The sequence below is a fragment of the Aphis gossypii genome, chromosome 2, assembly GCF_020184175.1.
Source record: "Aphis gossypii isolate Hap1 chromosome 2, ASM2018417v2, whole genome shotgun sequence".
In the NCBI taxonomy this organism is placed as follows: Eukaryota; Metazoa; Arthropoda; class Insecta; order Hemiptera; family Aphididae; genus Aphis; species Aphis gossypii.
This window is the reverse complement of record NC_065531.1, coordinates 75,417,990-75,437,384: the sequence shown is the minus strand read 5'-3', so window position 1 is coordinate 75,437,384 and position 19,395 is coordinate 75,417,990. Positions and strand designations below refer to the sequence as shown.

Below are 19,395 nucleotides of genomic sequence, written 5' to 3'. Positions count from 1 at the left end.
GGCAGCTTTCCTTTTTTTGTAAAAATGATTAAAACGGCTGTATTAGTTTATCACTGATAATATAATAATATAGAATCTATAGTTTTTGAAAGGGTATTTTGTCGTTTTACTAGTGTAAACGTGTTTTTCTGGCTTCGTTTTATCATTATTTTTAAATAAGTTCAAAATATGTGTCCACTATTCATAGGTATTCATAGGTTTTCCCATTTTAAAGTAGTGAAAATGTCACGGTTCCAAAAAAAAACTTCCGCTATAGAAGGTAGGTATTTTGTTATTGACAGGTGTACGTTAAGAGAGTTTTAAATTTACTACAATTTTGTTATCAATACACAAAACATTACAATGACCTAACAAAAAGGTTATTCGTTGAAAATAAAATCACTTATGTGGACGTAAATTATGTAAAGATCAAAGTGTGCTGTGTTTAAAAATAGATCGAAAATCACTGATTGGTATATCATCGGTGAAACCCGAAAGCGCAAATCAACCTTTTTTTTGATAACTCAAAAGCGCAAAATGAATTTGCGCTTTTGTACCTTGGTAGTGGGATAAAAGCGCAAAAATTTGACGTTTGACGCTACATATATTATTGCTTTTGTGAATATTTCATAAAAATATTTGTAGCTTTAAATAACATCATTTAATTCAATAGTATAAGTATAAAAATCAAAAAACTTAAAATATTGCGTAAGTAGTAAGTATATTATTTGTGTATATTTTTCAATTTATTATATTATACAAAATTAAAACCAAATTAATATGGTTGAGAATTTTATCATATATCTATAAATTATAACAGTACATAAAACAGAAGTTGTTTATTTTCGTGCATCGTAAATATAATATGCATTTTACCTAAACCGTTTATAATAATTTTTTAACAATATATTTTGTAACACCGTGAAATTATTATTAATAAACTATAATATGATGAAAATAGTTACCACCACTGAGGAAAGAGGTATTGAATAGACTATAATATTATTGAAATACTATTTTCATTGTTATGTATCATATTTCCTGAAATAAACGTGTAAAGTTATATCACATATGAACAAGATAATCATTAGTAAATAATTAAGTGAGTTAAAAATTAATTATTTTTTTTTTTTTACAAGCGATTTTTACTACATTTATACTATAATTATATAAATTATAATTTTATAAATCTTATGTGAGTGTTTATCATTGTTATAATTGTACTAAAAACTGAAGTTAGAAACATTAAGATAGGTAAATAATTTTTTTATTGAACACAATATTTTGAATAATATTATTAGTTTAATTAATGGTTGAAAAATAATTATTAATTTCTGATACTCATAAAATATTTTTCATTATGTGATTCGTACAATACACTTCATTTACAATATTTATTATTTGTGACCATACATTAAAATATTGTCTTATTATTATATTATATTATCTAGATTTGTATAACTAATGAAAATAGAACAATTATTAGATGCTATATACTATAGTACATCTATTAGATTTAATATTTATTTTTTTTATACCATAAGTATTAAGTATATATCAAACCTTCACGAATATCATAGTAACTTAATGAACTACTATGCATGTACATTTTAAATAAATAACGAAAACGTATAATATGCCTAAAATATTAAACGAAAACTATAATTTTGTATTAAATACGTTCTCTCAGGATGTCTAATCATGATACTTAGTATATTTTATTAATCAAGTAGCTTCATAAATCGTGCATATCGCTGTCGGTGTGTAATGACCTGATTTGTTTGTCAACAGGTTTGGAGAAAGATTACTGTGTCTATCCACCAATGCCTTGATTGATGCGGACACCATTATGTCACCTATAGTCACAGTAACCGTCATGTTGACGTTACCGTGGATTATGTTGGGTGAACCACCAGCTAACTACCACAGGAGATACTCAGTAGTTTCTCCATCGATTTTCACTCCTGTCAAATTGTCGATGAAAATCCCACATCCAGTAGATCAAATCTACAGACGCAGTCAAGAAGTCGATGATATAGGAACAACGCACCCGATTTACAACAAGTATGGGTACGCATTGTTATACAGACTGTTGGCGTTTGTCTAATAAGTGTAACAAATAGTGTTCGTGTGACTCACTGAATCGTTTAAAACTGTGATTAATGGTGGTTCTCACCGCCATAGTATTAGATTGTTTCCCATTAAATAAAAACATTATCGGACAGAGTGGATTTTGTCAACATTTTTTAGTAAAAATTAAAAAAAAAAATAACTACCTACCTATACTAGTTGTATGTGTTTATCAATAGTTTTCGGGATTTTTGAGAAGAAGGGGAGAAATATTTGTTAAAATAAATTGCTATAACAAAGTATTTTAGAATATATTTTATATTATATCTGTTTTAATCGCCATCTAAACCTATCTTAATTTATCTCATCTATTGTATTTTATTATATTTTTAGTGTAATTTGTATACTTATGATATAGATGTATGATATAATCTTCAATATTTTTAATACGTATTTTCTAAATAATCAACAAAACATTGACCAAGAAGTTTGAACGTACCTATATATTTTACAGGTTGAATATTATATACCTACTACCTATATATTTGGTTTTTTTTTTCGTTTTCATAAAATTTCTGACTATTACCTTTGATCAAATTTTTAAATACAAGTCATTTTTTTTTTGTATTGGAATTTTATAAAATAAATAAAATATATAAAATAAATTTTTATTTTTTAATTTTATTTTTTATTAAATAAATTTAATAAAATCTTTGTAATAATTTGTCTGTTCATCTTTCTAAAGTACCCGTATTTTTTTAGACAAATTCAAACTATATTAGTTTGATTAATTAGAAATGTAAGTAAAACATTACCAAACCTCTTTTCGATTCTAATAACAACTATAAACCTTGTTATAGTATGACGTGTACCTATAATAGCATTTTTTTTTATCAAAAACAAATAGAAAATGTTAAAAATCTATAAATAACTCAAAAAGAGAAAATACTAATATAATAACAAATTATATTGATTAACATTTTAAGTACCTACCTATCTATAATTATTCGTTTCTGAAAACAAAAAAAACAAAATCGATAACACTAATATTGATTGCTCTTAAAAATATCTGTTTTTCTCAATTATTTTGAAAAATACTGAGAATTTTGAATTTATTAAAACCTCTTAACAGTACTAACGAAATTCAATTGTTTATTTAAAACCATATTCAAAAGATGATAATCAAGGCATTTTCTACTATTTTTCATGTTTAATGTATAAGATTTAAGTATTTATAAATATTTACACTCACATTGTTTTTTTTTTTTTTATTATGATTTTGTTATTGTGTATGATTAATTTTTTAACTTAGAATTTACTTCTATTTTATTTCCTATATTTCATAAAATTCTAAGCACGCAATTTTTTTGATGATACATAAATGAATTAAATATATAAATTACTGTTCAAGAAATTTAGAAGATTTAAATAGTTGAGTGTTTCATTGAGTAAAAGTTTGTTTTTATTTTTAAACTCATTCTTCAATATTTTTTTTAAACAATATAAATTATTATTTGATTTTCAGCTCAAATCAGAGTGAAATATATACGTATGATAATTTTTCTATGCATACAGAATTGTTGGAATCGAAAAAAAACGCTTCAACTGATATACAATATTCAATACACGATGTAATTCATAATGACTTAGAAGAAATTAAAAATCAAACTGAAGAAAATGGATGGACCTTAGTATTTAGACCAGAACAGGCGCTTATTTCAAAACTAACCTCGTCAAATATGTCAGAAAGTATAAGTGATTTAAGTAGACCTACTCTTAAAGTAGGAGTACTAAGTCCACCTAGTAAATTCCCTGATAATATACTTGAACCTTCAGGTAGAGAAGATAAATTTCCTGGATTAAATCATTATAGAATACCAGGTGCTTTTGACTATTATTCAAATGGTCCAATTTTATTCCCTAACTTACCGCCGTCAGAGTTAGTTGTAGATGATCAACCAGCTCCTCAGCCAGCTGCACAACCACCAGCGCAACCAGCTCCTCAACCACCAGCGCAACCAGCTCCTCAACTACCAGCGCAACCATCTTCTCCACCAGCTGTGATACCTGAACCACAAATGACAGTAATGAATAAAATAAATTGGCAAAGAGTCGGTATATTATTGGCGTTAATTCAACTTGTACTTTTCAAACTAAAATTAGTAGGTTTCATAAAGATACTATTATTTTTTCTATTCAAACTTAAACTTTTATTGATACTTATTTTTTTCAAATTTATATCAATTTTTAATATATTGTTGTTTTATAAACTGTTTGTGTTACCACTTCTTCTTCTACCATTATTGCCGATAATATTATCGTTGATTTCTCCAACATTCATGGTTGGATTACTTTCAATCCCCAAAAATATGATAAATATGGTCCTAGGACCTACTTATTTTGGTAATACTACTTCGGCATCTGCTAGTACAACTGAAACAATTAGTTACACAAGTCCTATAACAAATCCTCTAGATTCCGTCAAAACATCTAGTATGCCGCAGAATGTAACAAAAACACTATCTCTGTTTAAAATACTATCAAAAAACGATTAAGATCATACTTAAGACTTTTCTAAAGGGTTTTAAACTTGGAAATTAGTGAATAAAAAAACTGGTTATATACCTTCTCATATTTATTTTAGATCTCCTAGGAAAACTGATATTATACCTATTTAGATAAATTCGTAAAAAAAATCAATTCCTATTATACATCAAGTAGGTAAGTAGGTAGTATTTCTATTTAAGTTAAAAATATTATCGATAAATAATTAATTATTATTGAATAAAATATTAAGTTAATTTACTATTATATTTTAAGTATAATTAATAATTTAAAAGTTGAGTATTTGTAAATATTTTATTATAAAATTAAAATTCATTTCATCTTATTTTTGATACTTAAGTAAAGTGATAATAATTTTGAACGCTAGAAAATATTTTAATATAATTAGTTATAAGGACTTTAAATATGTTTCAATAAAATAGTTTTTAAATTAATTATTCAACATCCTGATAAGTGATGGTAATATTGTAAACAAATTTTTTTGTACAAAAGATAATAATCATTGTATAATGCTTCTTTGTATAAAATAATTTAAATATACAATATAATATAGGTATATAGGTATATATATAATAGTAAATTAAACAATACTTATGTTTATACAAAAAATATGTTGTAGTATTATTTATAATCATTGTTTGTATACATTTTTAACTTATCAATTGAAACAATTTTTATTTTTAAAATAATTTAATTAGTTAATTTATTTATAGTTTATTTAATTTAATATAATCAATAAAATAATATATTTTTTTGAAAATTGTAAAATATTATAATTTGTCAAACTAATGAGTAGAGTATTCATCTATTATTTTATTTATATTAGGTATCTTTCAATATTAATATTTAATTAAAATTACACGAGTGAATCAATAAATAAAATCGAAACAGATTTTTCTCCATAAGAGTTATTAGAAATATACGTATCACTAAACATATGGTATCATTGATATCAATCCAACTCTGTCAAACCTATCTTACGGGTGGTTTTTATAGATTGGTAAAATTCCATTAACTTATTTTACTAAACATTTACTTAAATATGTACTAAAATTACAAAAATATGTTGTTGAACATTTTACGAACACAATTCAAATAACTGTTTAGAACTCGTCTATTAAAAAAAAACTAAAAGAACAAAACTTTTTTTTTCAATTCCTACTGATGGCCGTAAGCCATTGTTTTTCAACCCGAGGGTCGCGATTCTATTAACTAGGGGTCACGTAGGTCAAAAATAATTATACGACAATTTACAAAATGAACATTTTTACTTAACATTTTTTATTGAGTAAAAAGATACTCATACCTGTTACAATTTTAAATTAGGTACTACATATGGTATATTTCCTTTGGTTAATTAGTTATTGATGTGATATTTTTATTAGAGTGGTCATGAAGTGATTCACCATATTTTATACCCTATTTTGAGGTTCACGACACAAAAGAGGTTAAGAAACGCTGCCATAAGCTAATAGTAAAGTAAAAAATGTAATAAATAAGTAAAATTACGTGCTAGAATTTTTTTTAGAAAATCTAATAAACAAATAGTATATTAGTTAAATTTGAATTCAATAATAAGTCATTGTATTTAGAAAAAATCTGAATGAACATAATATATCAATCTATTATTTTATACATAGGTATATTGCTATAATATATGTATTATACTAATATTAGCGATACGGTATATATTACCTAATATAAACATACAATAAAATAAAAATGATAAAAATTGTGTATTTAAAATATATAGTATACTTAAAAAATTCAAGTAACCATAAAAAACATATTTGAGAATTACAGGAAAATAATTAAAACCATAAGTTTTTGTTTAAATATTGAATTGCATCTAAATTTCAATTTCAGATGTCTTTAAAAGAAAAAAAAAACAAATAAATTCATTTTTAGATCTTTTTATTTCCAATACGTACTCATGTGAAATCTTATAATAAACTAGCTGATCCTGCACAGCGTTGCCCGTGAAAATTAAATAATGTCATTATATTAACACTGTCTTTAAATTATATACCTACGATTATAATGATTAGTACAGCGAGTTTATATGCTGTTACAAGAAAAAAAACCTACTAAGAAAATTATTTTTTATCATTAACCCATTTACCCTTTTAATCTCTGTAAAGCTGAATTTTGAAAAATCTTTTCTTAAAAGTTTTTTTGCATCATAAAATGAACTACTGATTACATTTCATAATCATAACTTCAACGGTTCCGGCTAGGTAATGACAAATCACACAAATCATTAGGTTCTATATATAGGTAATATATAGATTTCAAGGTTTTTGACTAATTAAAACACGTTTTATTGAATTTTATAGAAAATCATAAAATATCTATATTATATTATTGAAAAAGTTAAAAAAAATGTTATTTATAATTATTCAGTACCTATATTCAATTCCATATATTGTCATTTATTTTATATATTCGTGTACATTTTTGTAAATAACTTTATACTATTAATTGCTGAATTGCTAAAAAAAAACTGCAATCAATGAGTTAAATTTTATTAGGAAAACTTTTTGATAAAAAAATAAAAACTCGTATACCCGAAACCATCAAAAACAATCAATTTTTTATTCAGAAAGAACCCCTCAAGGCTCAAGTTGAAAATCAATGCATTTTTTCTACTTTATATCATACAGGTACAAAAAAAAACAAATTAAATCATTTTTAAAATCAATTCATTTATTATTATTATTATTATTATTTTAATCTGAAATATATTACTGAACCACACAGACATAAAGTATACATTTATATATAGATAATAAACGATAATATTTTTACTGTTTATTAAGTTTTTGGATTTTAACTACTTTAAAACAACGTTATATTGGGTAAACAATTATTAAATACTTATATTCGAATAAATAACTGTTCATAAAATAATGGTTATACGAACCGTTTCATACAATTTATTGAGTTAAAATATATATTTTATGGTACAAAATTATTATACATTATCCATGGAAAATAAAACATAATAATATAATAACGTACTTACTATTTGGATAAATTTATCGAAGACTAGAAGAGATGTGTCTATAATATATTTACTAGTAATACTTATTCCATTTAATCAAAGAATATCTTCGATTCCACAATCACTTACATCGTGAGACTTTTTATTATATTCATTTAATTTTATATATAAAATATAGTATTAACTTTTTATGAACTCATTTAATTTAAATTACTTAATAATTAATTCATGGATCACTCTATTAAAATTTGAAGGAAACAATAATATATTAATTATGTGAGTAACTTTGATTATTAATTATTTATTGGTATAAATATTTATAAATAATTTTATTTCATTTTTCAAAACTGATTTGGTTATACACACGAAATATAATACTTGATGTGATATAAATCATTTAAAATTTAAAAAACCATATTTTAAGTAGGTAAGTAATAATTTAATAATGTTTTATTTTTTTTTTTAATTAAAATAATATATTTAACATGAAACAATTAATATTATACAGAAGTTATTATGTTTCTTATAAATTAATAAAGTATGACATTTTTGTTTCCTGTATTCTTATTCAAATAAAAAATATTACAATATTCAACTAAACATTTTTAAAATAAAAATCTTTGATTTGATTTTCGACCGAAGTGTACCCATACTATTCTGATATTATTTAATTTTAAATTCTAAGCAGAGTGATGAATGTATTAATTGTATAATGTTTTATGTTTTTGTTTTTTGTGTGTATGCATATTTAGATATTTGTAAATCATATTTGGATAAATATTCGTATTTTAATAATGAATCATAATTTTTATAATTTTATTGTAGTTCAAAAACATTATTAGTGAGGTCTTAAAATATTTATGTACCTACTTTATAAATTTTACTAAACTCAATAGTTTTTAAAATAAAGTAATTTTTATGAAAACATTATTACATAATAATATTAACGTATATCTACACTAGTTTTATGGTAGTTGTTATTAACTCAAAAATCAATATTTATAATATTATAATAAATTGAATGTTTTCAGTAAAAATTATATCAATCTTATGTAATACTAATAGACATAAATGACTATATAAAAAAATAAAAAGCGTCTCCATTCAAAATAATGTCTACCTTTTTTAATTTATCTTGTATTTTAATAGGTTCTTGAATTTTTAAATAACAAAATAAGTTATGATAATTATAAAATGATTAGAATACAATTTAATGATGTAATATTATAATATAGTTTAAAAAGTAGACAATTTTTTGATTGATCAATACGCATATAATATATAATATAGGTATACATATAATATATATATATTATATATAGCTATAAATAAATTTAAAGTGGGTTTAAAGCTATGTTCAAAAAAGTATAATTAACAGATATTTCTGCATCATTGTATAATACATTAATATGAAGATTCACACTAACAAAAAAATATAAATATAAATTATAAAATAACAATTAAAATAAATAAATTAAAAATACTTGTATAGTAAGTATTTCATTTTTATTACATACGTTCTAAAGCTACATTTTCTTTTATAATAATTTTTATATACAATGTAAAACTTTAAATTTGAATATTATTCAAATTTATATAATTCTATATATTTTTAATTATTGCAAAATGCATATTAACTATTTTTATTAAAAGATAAAAGATAAAATAAATAGTAGTAAATATTAATAACTACGGGCACTCTAATTTATAGTAAGATGTTATTTTAATCTCAATATTCCATTATAATTGATCAATCTAATATTTTTTAACTATAAATATCATTCATAGGTCGGAAAATTATCAACGACGACCTTTCTTTATCAAGAATCCTGTAGAAATATTGACGATTTTCTTAGTAACCGTGATTGGAGCGTTTTTATATATCCAGTTCAAACAGGTTCAAACGCCATTCTCGGTCTATCATTGGATTAATAATGCAGTCAGGACCCAAAACCATGAAACATTTTTAGAAGGAACTAATACAACAGTTATCACAGTTACTACCAACCCTTCGAAAGATGTAAAACATGAGGCTCAAAAACGAAAGGAAATGCAGATAACTGGACAGGATATATCTGTTGCAATGGTAAAAGAACTCAAACTTAGTAATCATTCATCTTTCGAAGATTTGGAAGCTAATAGCTGGTCTATGAATATGAGCACAGTTCAAGAGAAAAATTCAATTAAAAGACCAACTATATCCAATAGTAAAACTCAACCAGTCAATGGATATGTTATAAAAGAAAACCAGTATCTGATTAACCATAAAAACGATAGTAGCACGGTCGACGATGACAAGGTATTATACAACAAAGACAACACTACAGCCAATGATCGTTTGTATCATAAAATGAAAAATGGGTAAGAAATTTGTTTTTAAAAACAGTGCTTGAGTTTATATAGTTACCGAAGTAAGCATACAATTATGTATGGTAAAAATGTTTTGTAAATTTTTATTTTCTATAAAATCGATACAAATATGGGCTTTTTTCTTATTATTATTTAAAAAGAAGACATAAATGCAAATAACTAGGTATCTAGTATCTACTTATTACTTAAAGAAATATTTTGGTTCAAATTTTATAGTTGGATTTACTAATAGATATTTATAATATAAATAATGATGATATATGCACATAAAATTGAAAATAAAAAAAATATTTTAAATCATTTTAATATAAGTAATATAATATAGTAATTTATTTAACGGTATAATATTTTTATTGAAATTATAAATTTTAAATTTTGAGTAAATTGTATAGATTATAATATACTTAAGTAACATTAATAATCTCAGGAAAGTATCGTTTGGCTAAAATTTCAATAAATTGTATTTTTATTGATGTTTTTTTTTTAATTGTGTTATTAGATCTAATCAAATGATCCATTATAGACAATCTACAGCTGATACAAGTACACCAGTGGCCGAAGAAGATGCTTCAAATAGTTATTATAATGTAAACGATTTGTCTTACAACGTGGACAATTATGGCTACAAAGAAGTTAAAATACCACGAGAAAGTATCAAATGGACCACAAATAGTCAGTCAAAACCGATACATATTGATGATTTATCATCATCGGAATCTGTGGAAGGTGGTTATGGACATAATTCGTATTCTGATTACGACGTGAAGTTACGATATCCCACTGGTCACTCTATTTATTATAGACCATCAGTTAAAATACCTGAAACAATATATGAATCGAAAGGTTTAGATCAACAGTATGAAAAACCGAAACCTCAACAACCAACGTTCAGTAAAAAAAATTGGAAAAATATCGGAGTATTATTGTCATTTATTTATCTAGGGATTCTAAAACTAAAAATGATTGGTTTTTTACAGATGCTATTTCTTATTGGTTTCAAGTTTAAATTATTTATAATAGCAATATTCTTTAAATTTATACTATTATTGAAGCTTATGAAATTTTTCAAAATACTTATTTTACCGGTGTACATTTTTTCGTTGTTGCCAATCCTCTCTTCATTGTACAATCGTATGGCTAACACGCAAGCGTCTAACGGACTTAACGCAAGTAGACTTCCTGGTTTGTTAGAGGGTGGTTCCTCATCGTCCGGAATAATTCCAAGTTTATCAGGAGGCGCTAGTGGTGCTGCTTTACTTCCAAGTGTATCAGGAGGCTCTAGCGGTATTAATTTGCGTCCAGGTATAGTAGGAGGCTCTGGTGGCCTTAATTTGCTTCCTGCAGGTTCGACAAGTGGTACTTTAAATCCAAATATATTACGTGACTCAAGTAATACATTACTTTCTGACTTATCACCTTCTGATAAGAATCCAAAAGAAAAACAGTCTCGTTTGTTTGCTTATAAATCTGATGAATCAAATACTTATAATAAGCATGACTATAACAATGGAGTTCTTTGATCTTAGTTTAGCAATACTTCAAAAAATGTTTAATTTGGAATAATTTGATAAAATATTACATAAATGTGTCTATCTACTTGGTTCTTGTATTTTATATTTAGTAATACAGTTATTAAAAAAAAAAAAAAATAATATGTTACGAATAAAAAAAAAAAAATAAGGAGAATATTAGATATTTATTTAACTTAACTTATTTTGATTTTTTCAATTAAAAAAAAAAAGAATTATGCAGTGGAGAGATCTACCACACCCTCAATGGTAATTTTTAGTTACAACCAATGTATTTTATAGCTAAAAAATATTTTTTTAGGATATTAAATGGAGTTCCCATAGTAACACCCAATAAAAAATTCAAATTATATATAAAAACATACAATGATGTTAATCAAGTTTATACCAATAATACATCAATCAATTCAAGAAATTGGATAACATGGTTCATAAAACGTTACGGATGTAAGAGTTTCAATTTTATTTCTGCGGTAAAGAACAAAAAACTATATTTAAGTACTAATATTATTTACATTATTTGTTTAATAAATGTAATAAATTAAATATTCAAATGTCGTTGTTTAACTACTTATGTAATCAATATATTATCTTAAATGTGTAAACAAAAAATATTATTAGATTCGTGTAAGTTATAACTTATAATAAATGTACTAAAAAAAAAAAAAAAAAATTATATTTACCTAAGTTACGATATAAATACACATATTAACCTCACTTATAGAAACTTCTACTAGCGGAAACTTATCTTTATAACAAAATTATATTATGTCATATGTGATTACAAAATATTCATTGATTAACTTATTTTATTTATGTATGGTCATTTGATGTACATCATAATATTATAGTTATTATATTTATATATGATTTTTAAATGTATGTGCCTATTGTACTTACCATATTGTATATTTGTATATATTTAATAACAATAAAATAATAATTATTTAAGAAAATAGAAATGTATAAAACTCATATTAATATAAATAACCAATCATTTTGCTACACGTATTGATTTATTATATAAGAACATTGGTAATATTATGTTATTTTAGATTCTGAACGGAGTGATGAATGTATTGATTTTACAATGATGTTTTTTTTGTATCTTTGTACAGCATAACTAGTCGAAATAATTCTTTAATTTCAAACTTTGGGGGTGGTTTCCGATGGCAAAATGAATATCAAAAGTAAATATTTTGATCAACAGTTTTCAAAAAAATCAAGAAAAACAAAAAAAAGTGACGAAAAAACTGGAATTTTTACGCAAAACCAGTTTTTGACCAAATGGATTTTTTTATATAGGTGTAACTCAAAAACTAATCACTGTAAATACTTGAAAATTTCACCAAATATTTATATTAGTGTTATATATACACAGTTAAATTTTCAAAATAGTTTGAATTTTTTGAACAATTTATAGACCACTGAAATTTTTGATTTTTCTGAGAATTTTTCTTGAGTGTAGATAAAAAAATTTTGATGGCTAAAAAAAATTGAAAATTTAATACAAGGTTCATTATGAGTCGTTTTTATTGTAGTAAAACAAAATCAAAAATCATTGGTAAAAAAAAAAATTTTTGTCACATAAATAAATTTATTCATCTTCAAAATCCAAACTGGACCCACTCCACTGGAAGTGAACCTAACCAAACATGACACTTCAAAATTCTCTTCTTAAAAAGGTGATACAAGTGCTATACACATGTTCTAGCCCTCTCATACAAAAAAGACTTCGATAAAGACCCTGATGGTCGTTTCGATGAAATAAATTTGAAAAATATAAAATCTTCAAAATCAAATACAATATTATTATGTAAGATAGATAATATTATTTTTTGATTTCTCATTTTAAGATAAGGACGACGCAAATTATATATTCATTATCTACACTTAAGAGATTAATTTTAGATAGTAAATATGCACTGGTAAATTAGATTCAATATTATATGTGCCGTGTACTACAAATTTTTGAAAACGAATAACTAGTTTTTTTTTTTTTTGTATTTACAATAATTAAAAATAAGTAATATATGTAATGATATTACACTATGGTTTTTAATAATATGCATAATATTATGACAGTTCAACAGTTAACATATTGTGAAGTAGTTATTAATAAATTATCTGTCTAAACTCACCAAAAATAAACGTCACTATACAAGACCGTAACTGGTGATAGGGTACAGGGGTCCAGACCCCCCCCCCCGAAATTTTTAAAAGTAAAAATATTTTTTTATTATTAAATAATTAAATATCATGTAAATTGAATATTATAATGATGACTTATAATTTAAATACCTAACGATAATAATCAAATTTTATATTTTTAACTTATGATAGGTGTTCAGTATCTATATTATACATAAAAAAAAAAAAATTGTTGGAAAAAGTTTTTTTTTTAGTGACGGCCTTATCATTATATTGTTATATCCATACAATATATCGGAGTTGTTGTTACAACTATTATAATAACATAATAACAACCGACATTAAATTAGATAGTACATAAAACATAATATTATGAGCTTAGGTAATATTTTTAATTTCAAGTCATTATACCGGATATATTGTCATCACGAATGCGATGTCATTTATATAAGCTACGAATTGAATTATACGAAATCTGTTAAATAATATATTATTCACGATCTCAATCACTTTGTAAACATGTGCCACAACGACCAATGTGACTGAGAATATCAAATATCCCTTATTAGTCATTAAGTCGTACCGAACCAATGATTTGTTTTTAAATCAATTATATTATTATGATTTAATCTAGTGACATCGTTTTACCGTAGCTAACTATGTTTTTGATACCTACAAAACTCATTATTCAAAAATTATATTTTTACCAAGCTAGATAAAATTAGCTTAAACCTACCGACAAATACCTTGTTGCGGCACTGATTGGAAATATAGTGCACATACTTAGAAATGAAATGTTTGACCTGTGATACAGTTATTTTGTAATTATGCATAAAGAATAATTTGATAATAATATTATAACAGTTGTATAAACGGAAATTGAATATTATTGCTAGTCGTACGTATCTGACCATTTATAATAATTTTCTATTTATAAATTATAACAGTGGTACATTATTTGTCATTAGATATGGACGAAATAATGCATGTTATTTAGGTGGGATGGTTATCAGTTTTTCAGAATCTATTTTTTAATGAATCAGTCATACAATGTATTGAGTATCGATCATTTCAATACTTTGGTAAAAGTCTTTTTCAAATATTTTATATTATATTTAAAGTGTAATTATGATTATAACTTGCTCACGAAACAATTTTCCAAAGCTTGGATAAGGTACTATAGTCAATATTACCATTCATGTAAGAAAACTTTTATTATTAACATTATTATTATTATTATGTAGAACAATTTTGCAGAATAATATGATATTATGTTCAAATTTAAATTTAAAAAAATAACTATTTTTTTTATGTTTGTAAATATTAAAATATTTCATAATTCATATTTTCGTTTTTTTTTTATTTATTCATTATAATACTAATACAATTTTAAAATGTGATTAATAATAATTGTAATAAAGCATTTAAAAAATGTGATTCGTTTTCAAAGTTAGCTACTTAGCTAGTGGTTTTTATTTAAGGAAATATATTACCTTCGCAAATACGAATATATTAATTTTTTTAAGTTGTAATCATTTCTTATTTAATTATAATTTATTTATTGAACTATTTTAATATTTAATATAATATCATAAAACACACATTTATATTTTATTTGGTAGTTTTGGATAGTTAAAAAAATATATAATAGATAAAATACATGGACGTTGAGTCATGTTAATTTGTTTACATAATGTAATTTTCTCATCCGATCATGCAATTTTGCAGGCCATACAATTCCCGAAAACCCGAATTGATCATGAACATATTAACAATATTGGGAATGGTCATTGCGACTTCAGTTGTTACGTTACTATGTATGCGATTTGGTATAACAATGACCAACACTCCAGTACATATAGATAAAGTTAATCACACGACTGATGACAGATCGATTACCCATAACCGTGGTAAGCTTTTAGTGGGAACCATACCACCTGACACCGCCGTAGAACTAAATGCGACAAACAAATCTTTTTCTTTAAATCAAAAAGGAGGGTGGATTAGTCGTCCAGGATCTACTTCAACGGTGTCAGAAAATAAAGCATCAAAAAACTATTCAAACATTAAACACTTACAACAAGAGAATAGTAGACTTCTATCGGATATAGGGCTAGTTCGAACTGACGGTTTCTTAGCCGAAACATCGACATCTAGCAACATGGAACAAGCAATCGATTTTCGAGACGCGTCAATCGATATAAATTCATACAACAGACACGATAACATCAATGCCATGAGCAACAACAGTGAGAAAAAAGATGAAGATATAACTGACAATACTAATATGAATCAGTTAAACAGGTAAACATTTGCATAAATTATTTTGTCATAGTTAAACTTAGAATTTAAATAAATGCTATTTTCGATTTAGAGTACAACAATAGTATTATATATAAATTATATAAATATATGTTAAATAATATACATAATATATCATCATAAATAAAAATAAATATTATATATAAGACATACAGTAACACATTTTTATAGTCACTAGTAGTACAACCTGTTTTGAGGTGTACTTTTTATAATTCTTCGAAAATTAGGTGCTCATAACAACAATATCATATTAGGTAGTAAATATAAAACATTAGTAAATATTGTTTATTTAGAAATAAAATATATTAATATTTTACATTACTTGATATAATTTAATTAAAATTAATATAAAATATCGTATTCTACATAATTAAATTAGATTATTTTATACATAACACATACCTAGTTTATCTATTTAAAATTAAATTAATTTTTCTCTTATAATCAGTTTGTCGTTATATTATATTGGAATACTATTTAAATAAAAAACATTTATCAATAAATATTTATTATAATACATTTGTTTAATTCAAAAAGGTAAAATAGTATACTTAATATTAAAGTTTTTTAAATTGTACACAAAACCTACCTAAAGAATTTCTATCACTGTTAAAAAATTATTTATAATAAAAACTTTTTCTTACACCGATAAATATATTTTATTTACAATTATTTACATACATATTATATACATATTTAAACATATATATGTTGTTATTACATAATTAAAAGTATTAATTAGGCGATTCAAAAATGCTACGGTTTTTTTTATTATATATCTAATTTATTTAGATATTATATTACCGTATACAACAATAAAGCATTACATTTACTTTTAATATCAGATTATTACAATACAAATACATTTAATGTAGACAAATAATATATAATATATATGTATTATGCTATTATAATGATATAAATGATAATTTGTTTTTTGGCAGACAAATCAGTCAAAGAAAAATAAATCACTATCGTCAATTGAATACAAATATAGGAAAATACACTACGATGGCAGAAGAAGACAATTCAAATGGTTATCAAAATGCATATGATTTAACATATAATGCGGGTGAATACGGGTTCAAAGAATATGAAAGTCCAACTTATGAAACGGGATGGACAAGCGCTGGTGAGGCCCAACAGAGGCCTCAAGGGTCATTTTGGTCGGGATCAAGTGGTAGTTGGGAACCACCGCCATATGGGTTAGAGGGAGGATATTCAACTGACCAAGGTCCTAGTAGCAAGCCATTAGATAGGCCATCGAAAAAGCCAACTAAAAATGATCAAAACGCATTGCAACCAAAAGTTAATAACGTTAATTGGAAAACAATCGGCATGTTGGCGCTCCTCAAACTTAGCCTTGCCAAACTCCAAGCAATTGGTTTTCTAAAGGCGTTATTTTTACTCGGGTTCTCGTTTAAAATGTACATGATAGCAGTAATTTTTAAATTCATGTTAATGATGAAACTAATGAAGTTCTTCAAGATATTGTTATTACCACTGTTTTTAGTACGACTATTACCATCGCTCATACAATTACTTATGATACCAGGACGTATATTAGATTTATTGAGGCGATTGTCTGACAGTAATAACATGCAAGGAAATCAACTGGGCGGATTACTTCCTAGTCAACCTGGTAGTTTACTTCCGAGTCAACCTGGTGGGTTACTTCCAAATCAACCGGGAGGATTACTTCCGAATCGACCGGGTCAACTCCCGAATCGACCGGGTCAACTCCCGAATCGGCCAGCCGGTACGCCTGGCAATGCACGGCGAAGTGATAAGAGTAAAGACATTCCAATAAATGAGTCTACAACGGTCAATCACAATATTATCGGTAAAATAAATGATCCACTTTTTAAACTAGAAGATACACATTTGATTAACGTTCAAAAAAACGACTCAATACCGATAGCAAATTCTACATTAGAAAATTTTCAAAAGCTATTGGAATCAGAGAAATGTGTAGAAAGAATAGCTTGTCGAATTTCTATGGCTGAGAAGACGGGCAACATACCAGTTTGGATTAATTGGTAAATTTCTGCTGATCTTATTGCACATCATAACAGGGCAAGGTGTAATATATATAATATATAGTTTATTTTTCTATTTTGTCTTAGGGCGTTACATCGCGTACAGAGGTTGATTCCCAATGATAAACTTGAATCATATCTAAAAGCTTATAAAGATGTGAATAATGAACTTAATGCCAAGTTATCAGTTCCGGACAATTGGGCTACATGGTGCTTGGAACGTTACGACTGTAATAGTAGTGATAATACAACAAATGAGTCAAACGCAAGAAAATGATCTATTTTATTTTAAATAATTATTCATATTATCATTTATAGTCATATATTTTAGATGTATAATACTATCAAATATTTTATTCAGACAATAGAAAAATCATTTATTTTATTCATGCTGTATTATATAGTAGATTATTAATTTTCAATACCTAATATAATGTATTGTACAATTTAAATTTGAATAATAAATTAAAACAGTTGCTCATGCATACCCTACTTGACTATGTTGTTGTGTACTTTATAATTTTGACTATAAATGAATGAATTATTTATTATACAATTAATACTCAACATTTAAAGCAATTATTGACGTGATTATCATTTGTGAAAAATTACTACAGTAATCATGATATTGTAATGATTTAAAAATATGATATAAGGTTATAATATGAGGTTGTATCTAAATATTGGTTTCTTCAGTTATACATCTTTAACTCGTCAATGTATGAAATACATATATTAGGGGGATGGGTACGAGCATTTTTTCATTCAAACAAAATAATATACGGAAAATATTTATAATATATAGATTTTTCACTTACCTTTCGAATAACTTGTAGTTAGCAACTGTATCTTGTCCGACTTGATGTAGTAGATATTGAATAACCAGAATAGAGTAATATATTGAAATATTGTATTAAACAAATCGAAAGATATAGTTACAGCGAATTAAATTTATTATATTTGTAAAAATTAACAGAAAGTTGAATAATAATTGAGAAGATGTTAAATGAGCGACTGAACACCGTGTTGATTGTCGTATCGACTTATAGGTGTTGATAGACCATCTTTTCAACCGAATTTGCAGATAGCGGCCTTAATCATTCGTTTGTTGCTATTGTTATAATAATTTATGTTTGTACAGCTTCAAAGATTATTAATTTTCTTAAATCTAAAAATAACATAATCTATAATAGTTATCTTATGCTAATTAATGTTTGTGCAGCTGTACAGATAATAATCTATTTAATTTTCTTAAATCTAAATAATGATATGTAATAATCAGGGCTCGGAAGTTCTAGCAAATGCATATTTTTATTGGTTCGTCCTAGAACATCAAAAGTAAGATACAAATATGTTTCACACTTCT

General features: G+C 24.9%; 1 protein-coding gene across 1 annotated transcript; it reads left to right on the top strand.

Moving 5' to 3' along the window:
• Window positions 1–14,722: 14,722 nt before the first annotated feature.
• On the top strand, window positions 14,723–18,445 carry LOC114120513 (uncharacterized). Its single transcript, XM_027982434.2, has 4 exons — window positions 14,723–14,868; window positions 15,397–15,972; window positions 16,935–18,029; window positions 18,117–18,445. Coding segments are annotated over exons 1-4 (1,863 nt in total). The 5' UTR covers window positions 14,723–14,866; the 3' UTR covers window positions 18,307–18,445.
• The last annotated feature ends 950 nt before the right edge of the window (window positions 18,446–19,395 follow it).